The sequence below is a fragment of the Tetrao urogallus genome (genome assembly GCF_951394365.1).
Source record: "Tetrao urogallus genome assembly, chromosome: Z".
Lineage (NCBI taxonomy): Eukaryota > Metazoa > Chordata > Aves > Galliformes > Phasianidae > Tetrao > Tetrao urogallus.
In genome coordinates this window covers 46,964,263-46,990,193 of record NC_136816.1, presented here as the reverse complement: position 1 = coordinate 46,990,193, position 25,931 = coordinate 46,964,263, and the positions used below count along the sequence as shown (strand labels likewise).

General features: G+C 38.1%; 1 protein-coding gene across 1 annotated transcript in view; it reads left to right on the top strand.

Annotated features, from left to right (window-relative positions):
• KDM4C (lysine demethylase 4C) overlaps positions 1–25,931 on the top strand; it is a gene marked incomplete at both ends in the record, with an annotated part of 281,788 nt that overhangs the window by 53,409 nt on the left and 202,448 nt on the right. The window contains 2 exons of the mRNA XM_079548519.1: positions 4,511–4,614; positions 9,517–9,654. Of these exons, the coding sequence (XP_079404645.1) occupies positions 4,511–4,614; positions 9,517–9,654 (242 nt within the window). The remainder of the gene's footprint in view (positions 1–4,510; positions 4,615–9,516; positions 9,655–25,931) is intronic.

Sequence of the window (25,931 nt, the reverse complement as noted above, 5' to 3'; positions counted from 1 at the left end):
GTTCATCCTTCAAATCCATATCTTTCCAATTTAGAGATAAGGATGTGGTGGGGGACCATGTCAAAGGCCTTGCAGAAGTCCAGGTAAATGACATCAGTTGCCATTCCTTTGTCCATGGATGGCATTCCTCTGTCATAGAAGGTCACCGGGCTGGTCAGGCACAACCTTCCCATGGTGAAGCCATGCAACCTGTGTGGGGTTACCGTTTTGTCCCTCATGTGCCTTAACATGTCTTCCAGAAGGATCTGTTCCATGATCTTTCCAGGTTCAGAGGTGAGGCTCACTGGCCTTTAGTTCCCCAGGTCTTTCTTCCTCCCTTTCCTGTAAATGAAAGTGCTATTTCCCTTTTTCTAGTCCATGGGGATTTTGCTTGACAGCCACAACTTTTCAAATATAATAGAGCCCAGCAACCATGTAAGCCAGCTCTCAGGACCCTGAGATGCTGCTGTTCTGAACTGTCGCTTTGTGTATGTGAAATAATTAGAAGTATGGAAGAGGTCTGCCACTTCTCAAGAGATCATCTGTGAAAATGAGGTTGCATGCAAATTATCACAAAATACCTGCTTTTATTAGAATTGATTTAGAGCTCATGGGTACTTACTTTCATGTAGCTAACAAAGCATGAATCTACTACAGAATTTTGGTACGTTCTAGATAGATTGCAGGTTTTTTTTTTTCTTTTGGATGTGGAAATTCACTGCATATTCAGGATTGATTTCTAAACCTGTGACTTGTTAATTATAATGTGAGATTGGTATTTGGAATTGGTTCTGCTGTGTTGCAAGATTGTCTTAAATAATGCTTGTGGTGGTGTTAAAATAATAGGTTAATGAAGAGAGAGAGAGAACTATATGGCGTTCTTATTATTTAAATGTCAGCATGCTGAAAGAGAATCTGTGCATTTAATGTATTTCTAAAGGTCTCGCCATGCTTCCTATGTGGTGTCCTCTTTACAGCACGTTAACAAGTCTTTTTATATTTGTTAGTCCTGCAGGGTTCTTTGCTGAGGGAAGAGTTTGTGTGACCTTATATTTAGCCAGAGCAGAAGAAAAGACCTTCTGATGAAACCTTTTACAAGGACATACACCTTCCTTTCTTCTATTTCATTGAAAAGGAGCATTTCTGAGAAAATGCTGTGAATGAGGCTGAAAAATATGTGTGTCCAAGTGTAGACTTTGAAAGAATCTGGAAAAATATAGCAGCACGGAAAGTGTCAACAGCACCTTTGATTTCATTTAGAGAGCACTGTAATTACAGATGTTGTCTGTAATTTTCTCTTAATGGATGCTCCGCAGGTTATAGTCTGCTATTGAGTGTTATTTGCAGCTTGCTTAGAATTCAGCAAGCTCACCTTGTGGTTGGAGTTGTCACAACTCTTTCTCATCTTTTAGAGCTGTAGCGGTACAACTCAAGTTTTGGATATTCACTTGCTCATTGTTTGCTTTCTGACATTATTTGTTGAGCTAATTAAGTTTACTGCTGTACCAAAATTTGGTACAAATTCTGTTTACTCATGCAGAATCAACTCAGTCAAGCTCTCCTTGCTTTTGGAAATGGAATTTCTTTGTTGCTTTTTGTAACAGTTATTTTCTCTGTCTCAAGTGTCACCTTTGATCATTTTCTTTCAGTCCGTTTTTGTCTATTATTTCCTAATGCTGCTCAGGTCTGAGGTTTCTTGGAGCCATAGGCTATCAATTGCAAGTTGCGGTTATTATAATTGCTGTAGATATTAATTGTTCCAAAGTATTTGAAGTGTATTCACCGGAGCCAACTATTAGTCGAGTAGTTTCCTTTTTTATCTTTTATTTTAATGAAGTCATGCATACTTATGTGATGAAACTGAACCCTCCAAAAATTGCTGCTTGAAACTTAAGCTAGCATAATTTGTAATTCCAGTAAAGTAAAAAAAACATGCATGGTAATTGCAAGTAAGTCTGACACACTTTAATAGAATTTGATCTCAGGACATCCTAAGAAGAGTCCTTAATACTTCTGCCAACATATGTGTATGTTACACCTTTGTTGCCTAAGTGAACTTTTTATTAGAAGGACTGCCTGCGCAAATGCAGTAAAGCAATGTCAGTCCTTTTACTGTATAAAAACAGTGTTTTTATAGATTAGTCTAATTGCTTGTGTTAATTTTTCTCATGCATCTTGAGTGAATTCTTCTTGATACTTTCAAACATTTACAAGGCCTTTTCAGTAAAACACTACAAATTCATTTTGGGGAATATTTGAACAGTGTTCTTGGTTAATGTATTTCCTATGGACAAATATTTACACCTTGGATAATCCTAGCAAATCTATCCACCTGGATCTCTCTCAGAGATTGTTTTTATTTTTACAGTATCAACTATTTTGTGCATAAATTAATCAAAAAGGTTTTTTTTTCTATATTACTTTTGTTGCTGTCATTAAGGAGACTTTGTCATAATGGTTGGTGTCATAATTGGCTGCTGTCATTTTTTCTCCACTCTCTAGTTGTGATGCAAATTGGTAAAATGTAATGTATACTTTTAATACCATTTGCTTCATTTTAATTTATGTCCATATTTCTCAGGACAGGTCTTCCCTGTAGAAAGATAGTGCTATATATGTTACACACATTTTTCTTGTACACAGAAATAAAATTGCTGTCCTGAAGTGGCTTTTTTAAATATATATTTCTTTTCCTTCTCAGTATACTTTTTTTATTTGTTAGTTTTCAGCGGAATCAGACAAATTAGTATTTATTTAGTTAGAAAAGTAGAATTTCACCCTGTGTGTGTTTCGGATTGGTGAAACTTCATGCACTTAACAGTGAGAACTCATTAGAGGCTAAGATGTGGAACCATCACTTCTTTCCACTTGTTTGCTAAGTTTTCTCCCGTGGATTTGTGATAGTGAGCTCCTTTGTGCCTTAATTCCGCTTTATCAAAGTTAAGCAAAAATTTTTGAAATAATTACTTCAGAGAGTATTTTATTTTCCATCAGTAGCCCATGAGGCTTTCTGAAGTCACTGAAATCACTTGAAAGTAAGTGACCTACAATGGAGTGAGCTGTTGGTGTTAATAAGTCTTGGCAACATTGCAAAATACGCTCTCCAGAAGAAAGCAAAATAAATTAATGAAGTTTAACTTCACAAAAAAATGGCTTATTTTCAAATGCTTTGTGACTGATACAGTAAAATAGTACATTTTCCAGGACTGCTAAATGTGAATTTGTTATTTACACTGTCTCTCTTAGTGATTCTTGGTAGCGATCTGGTACAAACTCCAGGAAGACTGTCAGGATAAATACTATCTTTTTGATAACTGCAAAAATAAGAAAGAGCTTCTGATCTTTGCTGATTAAGAACTGTTTCCCTTAGCCATTCCAGTTCTGTTGGTTTACTAGTGCTATAACTCTGTGAAACTTGAGTAACATTGCATTATGATACAGCCAGAAGCATTCCTCACTTCCTCAGCAGGAGTCACCCTTACTTCGGAGGAGGGCATGCATCTGTACTTAAGTAGAATGGGGGCTGAGAGCAGAGACAGCAGCTGGTTAAAGGGTTCTCACTGTACTCCTTCATTTTTCAATCCGAACTTTTCATGGGCATTTTCTTGTCAGCTACTATGCCCTTTTTGTTTTTCAGACTCTGTTGTTCTTTCCGTAATGTAGTCTGGAAGGATTAATGGAGTGTTTTGAAAACTTGCCCTCCTTGTCCTTCTTAATTTTCCCCATTTTCCTTATTGTAACAGTGTTTTCTTGCTGTGGTATGTTTGGGTTGAGGGTAAGTGAAACTGATGTTTTCTGAGATACTGATATTTAGTGGTGCTGAAACATGATCTTGGATTTTTTTTTTTTTTTTGCTTTTCCCTTCATTCATTCATCTCCATGTACTCACCAGCTGGATTTTATTCTTTACTTAATGAACTAAGTGGATTTAGTGGATTAGTTCATAAGTAGTCACGAAAGTTGAAACCTGAATAGCTTCATACCAATTTTTGTTCAAAGAATTCAAAATCAGATACAAAAAAGCAAGAATCAAAACAAAATGGAAAAGCTGCTGTGAAAACACCAAAAAAACCTCTCTGAACTTTGAGAAATCATTAAAAATGATGCCACGCTTTCGGGCTTTTTGTAAGTAGAAGGTTTTGTTTCTTTGCTCTGTATGATCTTCAAGTGCTAGTAAATCTGGTTGTGTGGAATCCTGACTTTATGTAGTGTGGTTGATTTTCATGTGTGCAGGGGTGGCAGAGTGAACAGTAAAGTGGGAAAATATAGAATAAAGTGTAATTGGAATACGGAATAACAGGATGGCCAAATCTACAGGTGCAGTTTTTAAGAATCATTTAGTTCTTTAAAAAGCAAACAAAAGATGAAAATTAGCTGAAAAATGTAGGAGATGCATTTGAGTCTTATACAAATCTCTCAGTGGCTGACAATGACAGGAAGATGTATAATTTATTGTGAAAAAAAAAAGTACAAAAATTTTCTTCTTGTTTTAATTAAAAGATACCCAATTTTGCTTATCTTCCCTCACCAGGATTCTTCCCAAGCAGCTCTCATGGATGTAATGCATTTCTTCGCCACAAGATGACTCTGATTTCTCCCTCAATACTGAAAAAGTACGGAATTCCTTTTGACAAGGTACACTGGCGTTTATTTTTAAACTGCATTCATGTGTCGAGTTACACTGTGTTTATTGTACAGATTCTTTATAGTAGAAGTAACACTGAGGTAAAAACGTATGTTTTAGGCCCTGACTCCCTAAAACAGTGAAAACAAATGCCTGTAATATTAGAACTCTTACATGAGTTAGGTTGCAATTTTGTAGTAGAGAGACTATGACTGCTTGCAGTTGTCAAAGTCTGTACCTGACAGTGTCTGTGCTTTTAATGGATCACCATTATTTTTTATTTTGTGCAGTTTTCATGCGAGCCTGGTATATTCTTGTCTAGTGACTGAAACCCTTCTTATCTAGTTGCATTACTGCTAGCTGTATACCTAATATTTTAGAACAAATGCTTTATTTTTTAAATGTTTCTGTATCATTTTTTCTGATGTGATTTAGTACATCTGTACAGGTTGTAAAATAAAAAAAAGCTTCAGGTTATTTACGGAGTGGAATGAAACTGAAAGAATTGTTATTTAATTTAAAATACACAAAAAGCTCAAACATGACAAAAACAAAGAATGATTATTTTGTAGTGCTGGGTAGTAGCGTACTGGAACTTTGTTAGTAGGAAGTGGAAAGAATAAATTTTGGGGTTTTTCTTGGTGGATAAATTTAAAACTTGATTGCTTTCAAACATGTCTGAAGTATTCTGTTTGTTGTCACCCTCAAAATTTTCTTTTCTGTTTTTTCATTCAACATTTTCTGTTGAATTTTGAGCTTCCTGCAGGTGCCAGCTAGTAAAAGTGTTTCACTACATTGCTTTCACCTTAGTATATGTATTCTGTATCCTGAACAATTTGTAAATTCTGAATTTCTAAATGAAAAGATTTTGCAAGCTGGCTCAGAAGAGTACACTCTGATTCACAGTCTCCTGCCTGAACATCTGTTTCTGTTCTAATATCTTAAAAGCCCTTTGATCAACTAATGGTTACAATTCTTACTCTTGTCTTGCTGCGGAAAAGTCCTTTAAACTGTCCTCACCACACTCCTTGTTTATTGTTGAAGTTTTTATTTCAGGGTGTATTTGTATATTGATACCATATTGGCCTTTGTATATGTACTTAGCTTCCCACATTCCCCTTCCTAGATTATGCAATACTTCCCATCTCTTTTTGTTGATGTTTATCTAACAGTATTAAATGTAGCCCATGGAATTGCTTGAATTATGCTTTTCTATATATTATGTAGAACGATAAGAAATACAACATGCAGTATTTCAAGTGAATGAATATGAAATAAGCTCAGAACTGGTAGGGTGATATAATATATTCTGCACTTTTTAGCCTTTAATACCATCTGAAATCAATCCCTTGTTCAAGAAGTAAATACAATTAAAGATTATTTCTCGATTATGTCTTGAGGGAGATCTTACAACATATATTTGCCAGCAATACGAAATATTCTCAAATATCTACACCATTGTCTGCAACTACAATAGTTACTACTAAATTAGCAGGAACTGGTACTAGGAGTTATATGCTTGTGGTAAAACTGAATAGATACAAATTTAAGAAGGTTAAAGGTTGATTGAAAAAGCATCTGGGAAATGCAGCATTATTCTTAAGGCACAGAAGCAAAGAGTAAGGTAGATTTTTGTATGGTATGAAGCCACTCATTTGTTCATGCCTTTTGAAAGATTATATCTCTTTTTATGCTTAAATTAACATATGTATAAAACTGGAGAAATGTGGGCTTTTAGAATGATACAGCCTGCCTTGGAAAGCAAGCTTTTTGAATAAATTACATAAAAAGTTTGTTTTCTGAATGATATATTGTCATTGTAGCTGCTGAGTTCAGCTTTGTAATATACAGGTAAGTACTGATTCCCTTCATAATCTTATGCTTTATCAGAAGTGTCAGATGTATCCTTCCAAACAGGAAGGCTTTATAGCTCGATTTATGATGTTGGATTTACTGAACATTACTCTAAACAGTATAATTTTCAGTGGTTAGTGTTTAAGGTAGCATCTTGGTGAATGCTGGTACGTTTGTTTTCAGTACCACACGTTTGGGGTGGGTAAGGGATCTGATGTTCTTAATTCACTGCATTGATTGAATCTGTTCTTCAGTTTTTTTAAACGAAAGTGCTAGAAATAGTTAAATATTTTAAGTTTGGTTCTGTCAAATAGTGTTAGGAAGAAGCAGTCTGTACCCAAGTGTAATTGTAATTAATGGGATTCAGTGAGAAAGTGAATAGAGAAAACCAGGCTGTGATCTCTCATGGCTCAAAGTGATAGAACTGGAAATGTGCTGAACGCTGATAAGACAGCCTACGCCTACCAGGTGGCAGCTGAACTGGTGCTTGTTGCAATAGAACACCTGCTAAACTGTCAGCAGTGGGAGGGTGTATTGAGATAAATTTTGGAATTGCTGGCATTGAGAATAATCCTTCTTAAACATTCCCACAGTGATTGTTGAAGTACTATAGTAGCATTTATAATATATGCATCTGTATCTGTGTTTGCATGTATATGCTACGTATGAACCCCCCAAAATATTAACCTTGCAAAATGCAAATGAAAAATGTAAAATACAATTTTTCAATGCTTTATATTTCAGCTCAGCATATTTTTCTTGTTTTTTTTTTTTTCTTTTTTTTTTTTTTCTCTTCCTCTTTGCATAAGACTATCAGCAATTTATCAATTGGTGAAGTGTTAAACCTTTGTGCTTATTCTTGCACCACACGTAAAAAGCAAAGAAAGGAATTTTAACAACTAGTAGATGAAAATCTTGAAAGAGAAGAAAGGGGCTTGTAAAAACAGATTCTTATTAGAAAAATGTCTCAAAATGTGATTTTGATTTATTGAATTGTTTCAAGTCTCTCAATTTTTGCTGCTTAAAATCATACGATATTTCTTTGCAAAGCATTGTCATACAATGAAAATAAATCTATTTCATCTCTAGGAAGTCTCCTTATTTCCCTGTAATCAGTGAATACAATTTTTTGAGCAGGCATTCATCATTACTCAGATTATCTGCTGAACTTAGATTGCTTTTTAGTGGTGCTGCCTTCTGTTGCTGTTTTCATGTAAAGCTCATTTGACCCTTTACTTCTGAATCTTCTGGCTTACAGATTAACTCTTGTCAGATGGTTGAGGAGACCTTGTACCATTTCTAGTCTCTGACTAGTTTGTCCTTGATACAGTCTTTGGTGGTCTTTACTGAGGCTTTAATCTCCTGGACAGATATGAGTGAGTGACGAATAAGTGCTGACTATTTTTCTTCGGCTCTGGAGGAGAGCACCAGTCCATCCAAGTGTGGGAAGATAAGAGGTTGTTTTTCACCGTGAAAGAAAATATCCTGACCAATCTTTTGCTTATCTTACCCCACTTTTTTTTTTTTTTTTTTTTTTTTTTTTAATTATTTTATTTTTTTATTTTCTTCTAGAAGAATTTTATGTCTGGTGTTGGTAACTGATAGGAATTTGGTTTCTTTGAGACTGTGCAAAATACAGTTACTATCACAGTATTTTTAGCTTTTTTTTCTTCTTCTTTTTCTTCTACCTGTAATTTCTTGTTGAATCAGTAGCCTCAGCAAGCATTTATTTTGAATGCTCTTTGCTGTACTTGGAAATAACAGAATAATGACTCAGAACTACCCTTGCTTATTTTCTAATGCAGTACCAAATCTTAAGTGTAGTTAAGCTATTCCTCTTTGAGGATCTTCTCTGAGGCTACCTGTACTTAAGTTTGTGGAGTTATGGTCATAAGTAGTATCAGAATTATTCTCTCTTAAACTGTGCCTATAGAGAAAGAGGATAAGGACAGAAGCACATTACATTTAATTTTGAAGTAATGCTTGTGCATTTAAAATAACAATTTAAAGTTCAGACGTTCTGCATGATATATCCAGCTCAAGAATCCTGTTATGTGTTAATAAATGTAATAATTAGGGCCTGGTGCAGTTGAATTGGTAATTTTCTTTCCTATACAAAGTGATCTGAAGATACTGCCTCAGGTGAACATAATGTAATGTGTTTTCGCTGTTTTCCTTCTAGTATATTCCACTGGTATAAAACATATTTTCTGTGTTAAGGCTCACTAACTTAGTTTCTTCTATTTTATGCTGGATCATCACTATAGCTTAAAAGCCTAATCAGTCCCTCAGGTGAGTATGAGAGAAGGCTGGGGATAAGGTTTTTTTCCAGGAACAGCAGAATACTTCTGGTGCGATTTTAGGGAATCATCTTGAGGGTGGTGAACAGAGTAATTTCTTCATTGCATTCTAATACTTAGGGATGATAACTATGGATATTTTCAGTCCATTGTATCTCTGATCCCTCTCAGGAAGATTGGTACATTCTTTCCTCTGTCTTTTCTAGCTCCCTGTTCTTCCACATATTATCAGAAAACACCTCCAACATTTACTTCTTTGAAAGTAATTTCTGATTTCGTAAAGGGATACATGAAGCTTTACTGAGGAGGTATTCCAGTTAAAGTAAATAACATCGTCTCAAGCATTGCATTTCTAAATGTATTAAAGTTACTGAAGTATCAAGTTGTACCAGAAGAGGTTTAGGTTAGAGGAAAAACTTTTTCTCACAGAGAATGGTCAGGCACTGGAATGGCCTGCAAGGGAGGTGTTGGAGTCGCCATCCCTGGCAATGTTCAAGAGGCGTCTGGTTGAGGAGCTGAGAGATCTGGTTTAGTGCTTGTGGTAGCAGTGGTGGTGGGAGGACGGTTGGACTAGATGATCTTTATAGGTCTTTTCCAACCTTGTGATTCTGTGATTCTATGATTTTATGAAATGACAGTTGTGTGGAAGGAGAAATTTTTTTCTATCTAAATAACGGTAAAGGAACAGTGTAATTTTAATTGGTTCAAGCGCAGAACTGTTTTTGTAAAACGCTTCACTTTCTTTTTTTAATGCAACAGGTTACACAAGAGGCAGGGGAATTTATGATCACTTTCCCATATGGATACCATGCAGGATTTAACCATGGCTTCAACTGTGCAGAGTCAACAAACTTTGCAACCATCAGATGGATTGATTATGGAAAAGCAGCGAAGTTGGTAAGTCACTGCAGAGAACTGTTGTTAAAGGGATTTCTGTTGCATCTTTTTGGTAATAATCTATTAAAGTCAATGAGAAGTGGGGAACTTTCAGGTAGTTTCTAACCCTGCCACTTCTATTTGTAGTTACTCTTCTTTCTTTTTTTTTTTTTTTAACTTCCCAGCAGCATGTATTCATTTCAGTACTGATTTTGTTCTCAGCTAAATCCGTGTAATGTTCTTTAAAAACAATTTCTTTTTATGGAAATTTTCAAGTGGAAGTTAAATGTATTGAAGATATATGAGTCATTGGGGTCCATAAAGGCAGTGCTTGTGCCATTGCAATTAATTAGGGAATGAAGAAAGGCAGCAGTAAAAATAACAGATGTTCCTTAGCTACCTGTAATGAAAAAAGCCAGAAGGCCAGACACCCCAAGAATTAGTATGCCTACATGAAATCTTCTTGTATTCCTCTAGAATTCTTCTTTTTTCCCTAGCGTGCTTGTATTCTAATGCATGCAACATAGGAAATAAAGAGGAAGAACCAGAGATGTGTGCAGTCACAGGGCCATGATCTCACTGTGATCATGGAGACATGATGGGAAAGCCTGCATGACTGGAATGCTGTCATGAATGGGTATGTCCCATTTAGGAGAGATAAGTTGGTAAAGTGACGTGATGGAGCTGTTCTTTGTGTGAGAGAGCAATTATAGCGTATTGAGCTTTACTTTAAGGGGTGAATGATGATCAAAGGAAGAACTTGTGGGTGATACTTAAGGAGCAGCTTAATATAGGTGACACTGTTGTGGATGTATACTACAGGCTACCTGATCAGGAGGAGGAAGTTGATAAGGCCTTCTGTGGACACCTGGAAGTAGCTTTGTGATCCTGTCACTAGTTCTTGCAGGACACCTTAACCGTTCTGATATCTGTTCCACTAGCAAGACAGCCAGGCCTGCACAGTTCCTGCAATGCATTGAAGAAAATTTATGAAATGTGGAAAAAAAACCCTGGCCACCTGGGAGGAATGTAGAAAAGCTGTCAGGGCGTGCAGGCATGCAATGAGGAAGGCTTAAACCCACTTGGAATTCAGTCTGGCAAAGGAGGTCAAGGACAACAAGGAAGATTTTTTAAAGTGTGTTAACAGTAAAAGGAAAGCTGGGGAAAATGTGAGTGTACTACTGATGAGGTGGGTGCCCTGGTAACAGGAGATGCTGAGAAGGCAGAGATACTGAATGGCTTCTTTGATTCTGTCTTCACTACAAAGATTGCCCCTTAGGAACCCTGCACCCTGGAGGAAGAGAGTGAGTCTGAGGAACAGAAGACTGTCCTTTGGTTGAGCAGGATACGATCAGAGACCATGGGATTGGTAGTATAGGCACCATAACAAAGTCAACACACTGATCAGAAACTTAGTCAGCAGCCATGTCTTTTTGTAAAGTTCTTGACCAAATGTGGGACCTGGCCTACATAATGCATGACCTTTTACCCAGACAACACCTCCCAGTGGAACCTTGCAACCACCAAAGACCTCTTTGCAAAAACCCTGTGTTAACACAGTGCATGAGAAGTATTAACTTATAGTATGTGTTGCAATTCTAGGAATAGGGAGGCACTTTGTGGAATATCCACATTTTAAAATGTACACAATCTGTGTGCTTTAGATCTTGGGTATGTGTGCTAGGAGGAGCAATCTGCTGTGCTACAGTAAAGCAGTGTTGGCTTTCTAACCCATCGCTTGGGTTGGCAAATTTCATTCACAGATTTTGGTGAGAATGGGTTGCCTCCAAGTAGGTCTTTGAAAATGTGAGATTGTGCACCTTGCACTTGGCCTTGTTGAATGTCGTTAGGTTCACATGGGCCCACTTTTCAAGCTTGTCCAGGTCCCTGTGACTAGTAAGTAATTTAAAAAAGATTTAAATTTTTGTTAGTGTCATGGATGGGGGCTAAAGCACTGCACGCTTCATTCTTAAGAGGAAGACAAAAAGGTATTTATTGATGTGAAATAGATACAATGTGTTAATTTGAACAGTTGTGACAGCCACTTAACAAGTTTTGAAGTGGATAGATATCCTTGACTCTGCTACACAGAGGGGGGTGGTGGCGGTGTGCATAGTGAATCTAACATCAAATCTTAGCAGAGCTTGTGTAATTCAAAAACGCTATATAGTTTACTGAGAATCTGACAGGAGTGCATCACCATATCCTCGGTAAATCTGCACAGGCATTAAGTAACCTTGAGAGGTGTCTCTACTCGGGGAGATTCTGGTGTGCAGCCAGCTGCTTGCAAGAAGAACTCTCAAAAGGGATTCTTAGGCTGCTTTGTATTTATGGAGTAAGATGATTGACTCATAGTCATACAACTTAGAATTGGATCTGTTGAACTGGGTGCCTGTCATCAGTTCTCAAAGCACTCAGTCTGAGTCAATGTGCTGGGTTACTAACTGTCTCCATGAAGCCTTGGCTGTTACTGGTCACAAAGACAAGATCTTTTGCACCTCGTAGTATGCACTTGCTCTTGGACATAACAACCAGGCTGGGTGAGAGGGCAAGGAGTGCACCGCCAAAGGTAGTTCAGAATTTCAGTACAGTACTTCAGTAAAACAAAGTTGAGAAGAATATGGGCATGGACACAGAACTTAGTTAACTGTAGCAGGTAAAACTGTTGTCTGTTTTAAAAGGATGAGTGTGCTACAGCTCTAAAATTGACTCAGTTGAGTCTCAAGAGTGGTAAATTTTATCTTTGGATGCAGGAAAGGTAGCGATACCTTCAACTACATGCCTTGTAGTGTACAAGTTTTATTTTTATTACATTTTAAAAAGCGCAGTCTACCTTTCTGTGTGCAGCAGCTCCAATACTGTTGTCCAATACATTGTTTTATGCCTCCAGTATGGACTCTCATTTTTTGTATTACATCTTAAAGTTAAGTCAAGATCAGATTGAACAGAACAAGAAGATAATTGGTTAAAGCAAAGAAATTGTATTGCTTTATATCATTTCTAAATTGTTTCTGAAATTCTGAATTTTTAGCTGGATGGCCTTGGCATATATACTTTAAGTACAGTTTTAATTAATGAAAAGTATAGCACATTGATATGACTTTGATCTTAGGACATTGTCCTCTGTGGTCATTACACGTAGAATCATAGAATCGTAGAATCAAAGGATGGCCTGGGTTGAAAAGGACCATAATGATCACCTACTTTCAACCCCCTGCTATGTGCAGGGTCGCCAACCACCGGACCAGGCATAGGAGCACTATTGTTTGTGTGTGCATATATAAGAAATACAAATTTAAGTTGGATTTAAATATATTCCAAAGTTTTAAATGAGCAGCTGAATCAATTTCAGCTTTTGTAGAGAAATCTTAGATGCCACAGTCAAATGTGAGTCTAGATTCTTTGGCAAATGATAGCAGTGTAAAAGTTACTTTTTTTTATTACTTATTTCAAGAAATACATGACAAAGCTTCTTTTTTAATCTTTTTTAAATGAAAAAGAAAATGCTAGGAAGTACAAATAGAGTTTTACGTTTTTTTTTTTTTTTAACTGGAATTTTGTAAGTAAGAAGTGACAAATAGTGAAATTCTTTGTAATACATGTCTATATTTGCTTATGCTGTACAAATAGGGTAAACAAGCTGATCAAAGAGAAAGCATTTTATGTAGCTATCTATTCTTGAAGTGTAATTTCATGACACTTTGAAAGCATAACTAACTTACAGAGCTATTGCAAATCAGATATTATGTTTCTTTATTATGGCCTTCCCAGAAATACTGAAGTGTAGCTATGATTCCTTTTATAACAACTTCAGAAAATTTTCTGAAAATACTAAATACTAGTCTGTGTGCCCAAAGGGTACTTTTATTTTTGTAAGTGCTCCGATAATGTGATAAAAAACAAAAAAGCGTCTTTACATTCTCATTTGTCATTCTTCTGAGTGCTGATGCTGTGTTTAACTCATCTATTCTTTGTTTATGTTATATGTACAAGAATTGCACTTGAAAAATATGGTTTGGGTCTCTTAGTCGCTTGGTTTGGTACTTCAGAAATTGCCTGTGTCAGCAAAATACAGCAATATCTAGGTCAGTTAGTTACTCTAGTGTCCTCAGAGAATATTGCATGTTGATGACTGATTATTTGTTTTCCTACAGGAACACATTCATTTTTACAGAATAGCTTCTAATTGCTTACAGCTGAATTTCTGCCTTAGAAAAAGAAAAACTCCTGAAATACAGTCAATATTCATTCTACATTAATTTGGGAAAAAAAAAAGAAATCAAGCAAAGATTTCCATTAAAGTTGCAGTAAATATTTAGTCTGTGTGACGATATTGCTTTCCTGCACAAAACGGAATGATAAATATTCTGTGAAATCGATTGCAAATGTTAATTAAATCAGAGATCATTTAGGCTGTAAGTACTGTAAACATCAGTTAAGCACAAACTACAGATGCAGATTCCCCAAATGATTTTCTGTCATTAAAAATGCTGAACTTGTGATCTTGGTTTTAGTGTGTGTAGCCTGCCTACATGTGGTGGCCGGGCCCTGGAAGCAGGAAAGTACCTCCACCTTGTTTTACAGGGTTGGTGCCAGACTTTCACTTGGGCAACATATGGAAAATATTACCAGCTTGCTCCCAGTGTGCTATCTTCTATGACTGCTGCTGCTTTGGGCTGTGTTTTATGAGTCAAGTGCACTTGGAGTGAGAGACAAAGGATGATGAGTAGGAAGAACAAAGGCCATGGAATACGTGACTGATATAAACTTAAGCAGAATTAAAAAAAAATAAAAATGTGTGTGTGTATACATGTATATATATATATAGAACAAAGAATGGAATTGAAGAAATGGCTTTAGCTGGTCTCACCTATGCCAAAGGGGGGAAAGGACCTTAGCTCAGGAGCCGTTAAATTGGAAGGAAGTTAAATTGGGGCTCACTAGAGATGAGTGTGATGGAAAAGTGCAGGGATTGGGGGTGAGCCAGATGGCTCAGCTGAACTGCACCAATGCATGCAGTGTGCCAACAGCAGGAGGAGTTTGCTGCAGGCAAAGTATGACTTCACTGGAAAAGACCTACAAGATCATCCAGTCCAATCATCCACCTATTACCAATAGTTCTCACTAAACCATGTCCCTCAACACAATGTGCAAATGTTCCTTGAGCACCTCCAGGATCGGTGACTCCTCCACAGCCCATTCCATTGCCTGACCACTTTTTCAGAGAAGTAGTATTTTCTAAAGTCCAGCCTGAATCTCCCCTGGCGCAGCTTGAAGCCATTCCCTCTGGTCCTATCATCAGTTACACAAGAGAAGAGGCTGATCCCCAGCTCACTACAACTTCCCTTCAGGAAGTTATAGAGAGCATTAAGGTCTCCCCTGAGCCTCCTCTTCTCCAGGCTGAACATTCCCAGCTCCTTCAGCCGCTCCTCATAAGGCCTGTGCTTCAGACCCCTCACCAGCTTTGTTGTCCTTCTTTGAACCCACTCCAGGGCCTCAATGTCTTTCTTGCAGCGGGAGGCCCAAAACTGGACACAGTAGTCGAGGTGCTCACCAGAGCTGAGTACAGGGGGACAATCACTTCTCTGTTCCTGCTTGCAACACTGTTCCTGATGCAAGCCAGGATGCCATTGGCTTTCTTGTCCACCTGGGCACACTGCTGGCTCATGTTCAGCCGAGCATCAATCAATTCCCCCAGGTCCATTTCCTCTACACAGTCTTCCAGCCACTCTGCCTCAAGCCTGTAGCGTTGCCTGGGGTTATTGAGGCCAAAGTGCAGGACACAGCACTTGGTCTTGTTGAATCTCATCCCAGCTCTCCAGCCTGTCCAGATCCCTCTATGGTCTCGCTACCCCCAGGCAGATCCACACTTCCAGCCAACTTGGTGTCATCCGCAAACTTATTGAGGATGCACTCAATGCCTCATCCAGATCATCAACAACGATACTGAAGAGGACAGGCCACAGCACCGACCCTGGGGAACACCACTCGTGACTGGTCGCCAGCTGGATTTAACTCCATTCACTACCTCTCTCTGGGCCTGGCCTTCCAGCTGGTTTCTTATCCAGCCAAGAGTGTACCTGTCCAAGCCACGGGTTGCCAGCTTCTGTAGAAGAATACTGTGGGAGACAGTGTCAAAGGCTTTGCTGAAGTTCTAGGTAGACCACATCAACAGCCTTTCCCTCATCTATCAGATGGAGTACTACAGGGTCACTAGATCATAGAAGGAGATCAGGTTGGTCAAGCAGGACCTGCCCTTCACCAACCCATGCTGGCTAGACCTGAGCCTCCGGTTGTCCCGCACATGCCACAGGATCTCCCTCAAGATAATCTGCTCCATAGCCTTCCCTGGCACCAAGGTCAGGCTAACAGGCCTGTAGTTCCCCGGGTCCTCCTTAGAACCCTTCCTGTAGTCACACTGGCAAGCCTCCAGACTCGTCTCCTGGGAAACATCCTGGGATTGCTCCCAGAACACTAACACTACTGGAGTGCTGCAAAGGATGCTATAAGCTCTTCAGAGGGAATGGGTAAGGAAGGAGAGGTGGTGGCATGGAAGGAGGTGTGGCTATATTAGGGAGCATTTTGATGTTCCCAGCTTGAGGCTGGGAAGGATAAGTTATCTATGGGTAGGGATGAGGGGGAGGGCTAGCAAGGCTTACTTGCTGGATGGAGTCAGTTACAGGCCACTTATCTAGAATGATGAGACAGACTAGGCATTCTGTGGACATTTGGTAGAAGTAGCATGATCACCAGCCCTTGTTCTCATAGGAGACATCAACTTTCCTAATATACACTGGAAATATAATATAGTGCAGAAGAAGCTGTCTTGAAGGTTTTTAGAGTGTGTGGAAGATAACTTCCTGATGCAGCTGATAAAAGAGCTTAACGGGAGAAAAAGAGAGTCTACCTCCTGTAGAAGAAGAGCCAGGCAACTTAGGGAGAGTACAGAGAAGCTGTTAGGATATGTAGTGAGAAAATGAGAAGGGCTAAAGTCTAGCTTGAACACTGGCCACTGTAGTAAGAGAGAACAAAGACTTTTTTTTACAAATATATTAACAGTAAGAGGAGGTATAAGAAGAATCTCCATCCTTTACTGGATGTGGCAAGGAATGTGACCACTGAGGATAAGGAAAGGCTGAAATTTTCAGTGCCTTCTTTATGTCTGTCTTGAAAAGTCAGACCAGTTACCCTTGGGGTACTCTACTGCCTGTCCTGGAAGTCTGGGACGGGGAACAGAATAAACCCCCTTTGATGGAGGTGGAAGCAGTTAGAGACCCATTATGCCAGCTGAACTGCCACAGGTCCATGGGGTCAGATGGAATCCAAGTGAAGGTGCTGAGGGAGCTGGCAGAGGTAACAGCCAAGCTGCCTTCTACCATCCATGCTCCTGGTCAACTGCAGAGGTACCTGAGGATTGAAGGCTTGCCAATGTGATGCCTTTCTATCTAGAAGAAGGGTTGTAAGGAAGATCCAGGGAACTACAGGCCTGTCAGCCTGATTTCATTGGTGCTAGGGAAGGTTGTGGAACAGATAATCTTGAGTGAGATTGTACAGCATTTGGGGGACAACCAGAAGATGAGATCCAGCTAGCACAGGTTCATGAAGGTCCTGCTCAAGAGGATCTGCTTTGACCAAGCTGATCCCCTGATGACCCGCCTGGTGGATGAGGGAAAGGCTGTTGACATAATCTACATAGACTTCAGCAAAGTCTTTGACACTGTCTCCCGCAGTATTCTCCTAGGGAAGTGTTAGGCTCTGACTTGTACAGATACACTCTGCTGTCTGAAGAACTGGCTGTAGGACTGGGCTCAGAATGTGGTGATGGAGTTAAATCCTATTGGCCGGTCATGAGTAGTATTCTTTAGGGGTTGCTACTGGGGCCTGTCTTGTTCAGTACCTTTATTGATGATCTGGATGAGGGCACTGAGCACACCCTCAGTAAGTTAGCAGATGACTCCAAGTTGGGAGCGAGTATTAATCTGCCTGGGGATAGGAAGGCCCTATAGAGTGATCTGGACAGGCTGGATTGCTATGCTGAGACCAGTGGGATGAAGTTCACCAAGACCAAGTGTCGGATCCTGCACTTTGGCCGCAACAGTCCCAGGGAACGCTACAAGCTTGGGGCTGGAAGACTGTATGGAGGAAATGGAACTGGGAATGTGCATTGTTTTGCTCATTGCTGCTTGGCTGAACATGAGCAAGCGGTGTGCCCAGGAAGCCAGCATGGCCAGTGGCATCCTGACTTGGATGAAATAGTGCTGCTAGCAGGAGCAGGGAAGTGATTGTCCCTCTGTGTTCAGCCTTGGTGAGGCTGCACCTTGAGTGCTGTATTTACGTGAAAATGAAATCAATGAAATCCATTTTTTTTTCCCTTGGCATTTCTCTTTTACCTTGCTGCTGTTTATGAGTGTTGATTGAAAGGCGTCAGTGTGGACAAGTACTTCCTATTTACAGTGATCCTTTCACATAACACTTTATCTGACCTTGTGCACAGTGTCTGAACTGCGTGATTCCATCTAATCACGATGGTTGAAGGAAGTTCACAAAAGCAGGGCTGAGTTGAGGTGGAGATTCTGTGTACAAAGTGCCCAAATGATGTGATGAGGGATTTCTACTTCTTTTTTACTTGCTAGTGATTATTTTAGACTATTTCCTTCCCTCTTTCTTTTGTTGCTGTTTAAATCCAAATGTTTCCTTATCTGTTGCTTTTCCAAATCCTCTTGTCTCAACATCTCGTAAGTCTCTGTTATCCCTTGCCCACATCAATAGCTATCCATACAGTTAGAAGCTTTCTCAAAAGGGAAAACACTGGCATTTCCAAATACTGCTCTCACTGCTTGCTGTGTGTGTGTTCTGGCACCACTTGAGAACTCTCCTTCAGTGTAAATGTATGTAAATTCTACTGCCTTCTATCAGGAATAGAAGTCACACTAGATGATTTTACTCATCATTATAATGATTCCTTTGTATTGTAGCTCATTTCAGAACGTGATAAGTTTCTAAATGTTGAAGAGTTCTGTGTTGGAAAGCTTTTCATTCTCTAGCTGATGTGCAGAACCTGAAGAGAGAAGTCTACCGACCTTATCTGTTGAAACTATGGCTACTTACAAATAATTGCTCTCTTTTGTAAAATTAAGTTGGTAATTACTCATCCATATTCTTTGGAGGGAGCTGCTTAGCAACACCTTTTCTGTGGATAGGTTAGATCAAAGCGCTGGCCTGCAGGGTGTATTTTTCCCTTTGGTGGGATGAAGTGCAGTTGTTTTGATGTTAGGTTTGATGGATTTGTTTGCCACTGCATTCATTAACTTCACATCAAAAAACTGACAGGCTGTTAAATGAAACTTTGGCTTAGATTTTCAGCTTGACTGTTTGGAGACATTTGTGAAGATATTTTGGTTTTGTGCTGTAACAGCCTTAAGCATTATGACTGTTTCAAAGGGAAAAAAAAATTATTTTCTATCCTGATTTGTTTGTGATAAAGAGAGCTGTGGTCTTGAGAATGGCCATGTCCAGTTTATTCTATTCAATCAATATATTTATTATGAAACATGCAGTGGGAGACAATATGTATGTATGACTTCAGTAATCATATGAGAGAAGAAATTATACTTAATGAGTACACAATAGCAGTTTTCCACCTCTCGGAATTTATTGAGATAATAGTTTGTTAAAGGAGGTTATTTTGTTGCTTTTGTTCAATAAAATGTTACAGTTGTCTATTTAAAAAATGAAAGTAAAAATTATGCTAAGTTCCCCCCTTCTTTTTTTTGAAATGAAGTTGAATGATTTGAAAGTCTGGGTGAAAAAAAAAATTGCTAGTTCCATATTCACATTTTAATACTGAGTGTCAGCAATAGCTACCCGTGAGCAGTTCATGAATGATTATTGCGTCAATTCATTTTGCTAGTTTGAATTATGTTCTGCTGTCAAAGTAACATTTTTTTTAAACACATGTTGATACATCAGTTTGCATTGATAGCAGCATCATTCAAGTTGTGCAGGTTAAAAGTTTTTACTTAGTAGAAACCATAATTACCCTCTTTATATTGTTGACTTGGATGCTAATAAAATACTACAAGGATTTGGGGATGAGAAATGGTTTCCATGTCTGGTCATGATGTTTATGTGCCACTTGCTGTGCATTCCACAGTTGGATGTTTATAGTCATAGGGTCATCAGTGTACTTTCAGCTGTATGGTTATCATGGAGTGTTCTTTTATTTAAAAAAACCGAAGTTTAAATTTGTTTTTTATCTTTTGTTTTTGATCGTCTTACTGCTGCCATTGTCTGCATCCTCTGTTTGGTTCTTATATCACAAACTTGCCGTTTCCTGAGAATAGCACCTATAAAAAATCTCTCTCTAGCATTTGGTTCTTCTGGCCTCAGATCTACTGCTGTGATAGAGATGATCAGTTTCTCAATAGGTGGTAGCTTGTGTACAAAACTTCCAGTCTTTGTAATACTTAAAGATGTTGAATTTAGAATTGTAATTGCTTTAGAAATAGAATGTTACTTCAAGAAGTTTTAAAAGACTTTTATGACATGATTCTCTTAGCAATCTGTAATTTTAAATTTACAGATACAGATAAATTAGAGAAATTACTTTTTTTTTTTTTGGCTGTTTTTAAACTTATTCTAGTGCTCCCTACAATATCCACTTGTATTTATCCACGTGATACAGATGCACACCAGAACACTGTGATCTTCATTTGAACAATCTGAATTACTTAGAATTGTGGTGTGTTTGAAGTTGCAGGTGCCACCAACTCATATTTTCTGTCTGAAATAATAATATTTTTACCTGCATATATAAAAGAGAATTATGTTTTATTGTTTTCTGTGTCTTCCCACTTTGTGGATATAATTGCACTTTGTGCAAATAATGGCAAATTCATATTCTGAATCTTAATACGACTGTGTGTTATTTTCACACTGTGCTATTCTCTAAGAAGTGTCTCAGTACTGAACTTCATTGTACATTTTTCCTGTTTTTTTTCCCCACCTAACTTTTTGTGTGATGCTACCACATGTGTGACTAAGGCGATGCATGTATGTTTCTAATACAGAACTCTTATTCAAGCTGAGCTATTTTACTCAATGAGTATCAAACCAGTGCTACCACAAAATATTATTATGGAAAACACCAGGCTTTTGAAATGTAGTTTTGAATAAAAATAAGGAGAGGGGGATTCCTTAGGCATGATTGTAAATGGTGGAATATATACAGGCAACTGAGTGGGTAGAAATGATGGAATCTAGTTTTTCTTTGATTTGATTACATTATCTTGTAAAAGTTCATTTTATCAAAGTAATAAGTGTACAACATGAGCATACTTAGTGGATTTCCCTTGCTCCAAGTTGTTTAAAAATTTTTGTTTAGTAGCCATTCTCACCAACAAACAAAGTGATCTTTCTTTTTTCTTCTTTCTTTTTTTTTTCCCCCCTGGAAAAAAGTCATTAATTTGCAATAAACTTCCATTTCAGAATATAATTTACATGAATCTCTAGGTAAATCAATACAGTTTGTCTCCAATACTTTTCACCAGAAAGCCGATTATAATTTCCTTCATTTACTCAGAAAAATTATTGTCAGTGGGTACTTTCTGTCCATAGCTGAATGTCAGCCTGCAAAGAGATACCACTTTCATTACAGATTTTTTCACAGAAGAATATATTCTCCTGTTTACACCCTGTCAGTATACTCTCTTATTTGTACCTTTTCCCTAAGCAGAGGTTGTGCTAAAGAATAACTTAATTCTCCTACCATATGTCATGCATCCTACCTTTGTCCTTCCAGACAGAGTCTGGCAACTCGAATCTATCTAGATTTTTTTTACTTGTATCTGTACATAGAGAAAAAACTTTGTATAAATATTACTTTCACTCAGCTAAGCTATTTGTTTTCTGCTGAAACAGCAGATGAGAGGTGAATCCTCCTACAGTTAATATTAGTTTCACTATACTCTGGAACTTAATAGTAGCAGTTCCGAGCAAACAGGGATGCAATACAAATTACCTGTGATGCTAATGACAATGAATGGTTTTGAGATTTTAGGCAGAGTGTATCACAGATTGAATTGGATACCGTATGAACAGGGTCATGCCAAGCATACCATGGAGATGAGCATGTGCTTGCAGTTGTCTCTCCCTGAGAGCATTTGGAAAATCATGATAAAATGAAGAAGAAAGGTTGAGTAGTGGTGGTGTTGCAGATTTGATACATACGTGTTTTCTTCATTGCCACAGTTGGAAAGGAATCGTATTTTTATAAGCACATAATTCAAAACTCTCTACTTTGAATGAAGAATAAATGATATACCCATATTCTGAGATAACTATATCGGGGCAAATAATGTGTATGTTACTTCTAGTGCAGATGATCTTATGTATCTTTGCAGATATGTGAGATGAGAGCTGAATGTCTTATTTGGACGTTTAATAACTCCGGTATATTTCCTACTAGAATGTTTCTTTTTGAACCAGCTGCATGTAAGCAGATCTTAAGATTTAAAAGTCTACCAAAGGATCCTAAGATCTTAACTTGTACTGATTTGATTTTAGGTTAAACTAACTGCAAAACATATCTGCATGCTTTACAAAAAGGAAGCTATTAAAATGTATCTTGAAATAGTCTTTTTATATATTTTGTATTTCATTCAACAAATGTTGAATGAAGACCTCAGTGCTCATTTGGTCACATTCAGTTTCTAACATTTGTTATCTGCCTTGAAGCATTAACAGCTTTCAACTTGATGGGTGGAAAGGTAGAATCAATCACCTTGAGTGTATCATCTTCATCACAGAATCTATAGTCCCCTTTCAACTTTATTACAATATTAACACCAACAAAAAATATTATTATTTCATTCTGTTTTTAGTTTATAACCAATACTGTAGTCAGACAACTTCAGGTAATAGTCTGAAGTTTGTTCACTGAATGCAACGTGGTTTCATATATTCATCATTAACCTCGTCAGATCAATTACTAATACATTTAGATCTTAACAACAAAATTATTTGATCTTACCTTTGCAATGCAGCATCTCATATAGCTTGGATTTTGAGGGAGAATTCTTTGCCTGAAGTTCCTATTGCAAATATATTTGTACTTCTATGGAGCAGTCAGGGGACTGCTCGGTTTAGAACTATTTAGTAAATGTTGGAATGAGAAATAACATCTTGATCAAGTACTTGGTGGTGTTGTGCCATGTCTGGATTTGCCAGGCTATTCCAAATGAATTTGTTCAGTTACTTCTTCTGGATATCTTAGTACAGAATAATAAATGTGGTTTTCTAGTGGTTTTTTTTTTTTCTCCCAAAATATTAAGATAAATCAGTGTATGATAATAATAGATAAATCTCAATGTGTTGGTGCATTATGATGAGCACAGTTGGGAGAAATCTGTGATGTATTGGAATAGATCCAGAGAAGGGCTGAAAAAAATTACTCAAGAGGATACCACCAAGAAGTCCCATAAAATCTAATTTATTTTTCTCCTTTTTTGTGTTATTGGTGGCAGGGTGTTGATGTGTTGTGATGTGTCAGCTGTTGATATGTTAATCACATTGTAGGAATTTATCTTGGAATTGAAGCTTAGGTAAGATTTTAGAAAAGGAACCAAATAGGTGGCACTTACTTGGTCTCTTAAATGTTTTTGAAATGCACTGAGGTAAATTCTTGGTAAATAAGTTTGAAGATAGAAATAATTTTGGTGCTTTAGTGTAAATCAAACAGTGTGATGGCTTCTGTGTGCGGTAGTGGTATGAATGAGTGAAAAATTTGAATAAAGCAATTTTTTAAGGAGGCTTTAATACTGACATTGAAATTAAATGTAATGAAAAAAACTCATGTCATAGTGATGTTTCTGAAGTTCTATAAATATTACTGGATAGCTATCAAAGCAAATATTGGGACTTTGGAGAGTCTACACTTTACACTTTTTTGTCAAAAGTCTTAAATAATTATATATGAATAAATGTGTATTTGATCCTTGGAAGTGCAAAGCTTAGGAAATAGAAATCATTTTCATTATGATGCTACTATTTTTTTGGATAAGTGAGGTATCTGATGTAGCTTTGTGTTGTGTCAAAGGGATGTGCTGAAGAAATTTTGTTAATTTAGAAGTTGGAAGAGCGCTGCCTTTGCAAGCTTAATTAAGCAAGCAAGACTTAGTTCTATTTGTGCTTCATCTTCAGCACACTCTGAATATGGTTGCAGAAAGATAATACAGAAAGGTTAAAAAATAATATGCTTGCTTGCTGTAAAAGAGAGAGTTTTCTTAGTCGGGCAAAATGGACAAAAGGGTAAAGGTTAGCTCTTGGAGCTATTGTATTTTTACAAGCTTCATGCTGGGTAGTGAAAAGAGAGTCCTGTTTGCTTCACTGAGGTAAAGTATACCCATTAGCAGAAAATATTCAAGAGTGTGAGAGAAAGGAAGATACATGACTTTTAAGTTTGAACATCGTACATCTACTTATTGTATTTGTGATTTCAAAACAAGGTAGTTGGAGGTGGAGAAATTGTTGAAACACTTATGTCATTATGTGGTGGTTTAACATGTGTAGGTGCCTACTAAGCTCCACCATCCTGATCTCTCACTCCCCCTCAACAGAACAGGGGAGGAAAATAAAGGGAAGAAGAGCTTGTAGGTTAAGATAAGGATGGGGAGATCACTCACTAATAAATGTCACAGGCAAGACTGACTTGAAAGAATAATACAATGTAGAGAGTCTTTGAGCAGTGAGAACTAAATAAAAATTACAAACTTCATCCACCCCCTTCCACCTCCTCCCTTTGAGAAGAGCAGGGGAACAGGGAATGGGGGCTGTGGTAGACTGTTTCCTCTCCACCGCTCCTTCGGGGTTACTCTCTCCTCCTTCTTCTTCCATGGAATGCTCTCCTTCCTGCACTGATCCTGTGTGGGCTTCCCACAGGCTGCAGCTCTCCCAGCACAGCTCCATTACAGCTCCGTACCACCAGGCCCACCCTTCAGGCACTGCTCCACGCAGGTCCCCACAGGCAGCAGCTCCCCCAGCCCTCCTGCTCCACTACAGGCCGTTCCCAACAAACTGCAGCCAACCATCTGAAAGTGCTCCATGGGCTGTGCCTCCTTCAGGCCTCATCCACTGCTGCACCACGGGCTCCTCCGTGGCTGCATGTGGAGATCTGTTCCATGTGACACCAATAGGCTGCAGGGAGACAGCCTGTTCCACCATGGGCTACTCCCAGAGGCACACCCAGGGTCACTCATGGCTCAGCTTGGGCGGCGCTGTGTGCCTCTTGGAGCAGCTGGAGCTGGCTGTGATCTGACATGCGCTCGCAAAGTCCCTCCTGCAGCCTCACAGCTACCAAGACTTAGCCAGGTAAACCCAGCACGCATTAAAAACTCAGTTATAGAACTAGTACCATCCTTATGACGAATGTCAGACTTCGTTATATAAATGGCTGAATCATATAAATAATAAAAACAATGAGTGACTCTAAAAATAGTTGTTTTTTTTTTTTAACATTTGCTACATCAAAATGAGAATAAGCAATAATGAAGAGTAAAATGGTGTGCTGAAATGCGGTACTCTGCGTGGAATATAGTTTCAAAGAGACACTAAGAAGAGGGTTAAGAAGAGGCTTCACACTATAGAGCTTTCCATGTGTAAGAAGACAGTATGTTTTTTCACTTGATGAGGTACAGGAATTTGCAGGCTGAGATAATTTTGGTGGAACATTGTTTAGCTGAAAGTTGGCATGTTCAAGTAATGTCCTGAAAAAAGGTTTTTTTATTTTTACTCTGTTTTGTCTTGGCATTATTTCAGCTTTTGAGATAAACACTCTACATAAAATAGGGAAAACACTATTAAGCTACTTGATGGGAGTTAATCTATAAACTTGTAGCTCTCTTCAGCCTATTTTCAGACATTTTCAGTCATTTCTCTGCCCAAAACAGAGGCCAAGTATTTGTGGATAATATGTCTGAGGACCTGTGGCATAGATAGGGAAGAAACAGTGAAATAAAAATGAACTGATGAACATCATTCAGTTCATTCAGGGGATCCTGAAAATAGGGTCCTGTTGATGTTTTAGTGAGAGTGTTTTGATGGATCAAGAGAGAGCTATAGACAGAATTTCTGTACTTGCCATACCGGTTCACTTTTACTATTTGATTGTTGGCTGTAGAGAATAAATATTTTATTCCTGCATCCAAACAGCGTAATTTATCTTCCTGTATCATGAATTTCGTCTCCTACAAGAAGTGATTTTGTTTTGTTTAATACTTGGAGCTAAAAAAGAAAGGACGTTA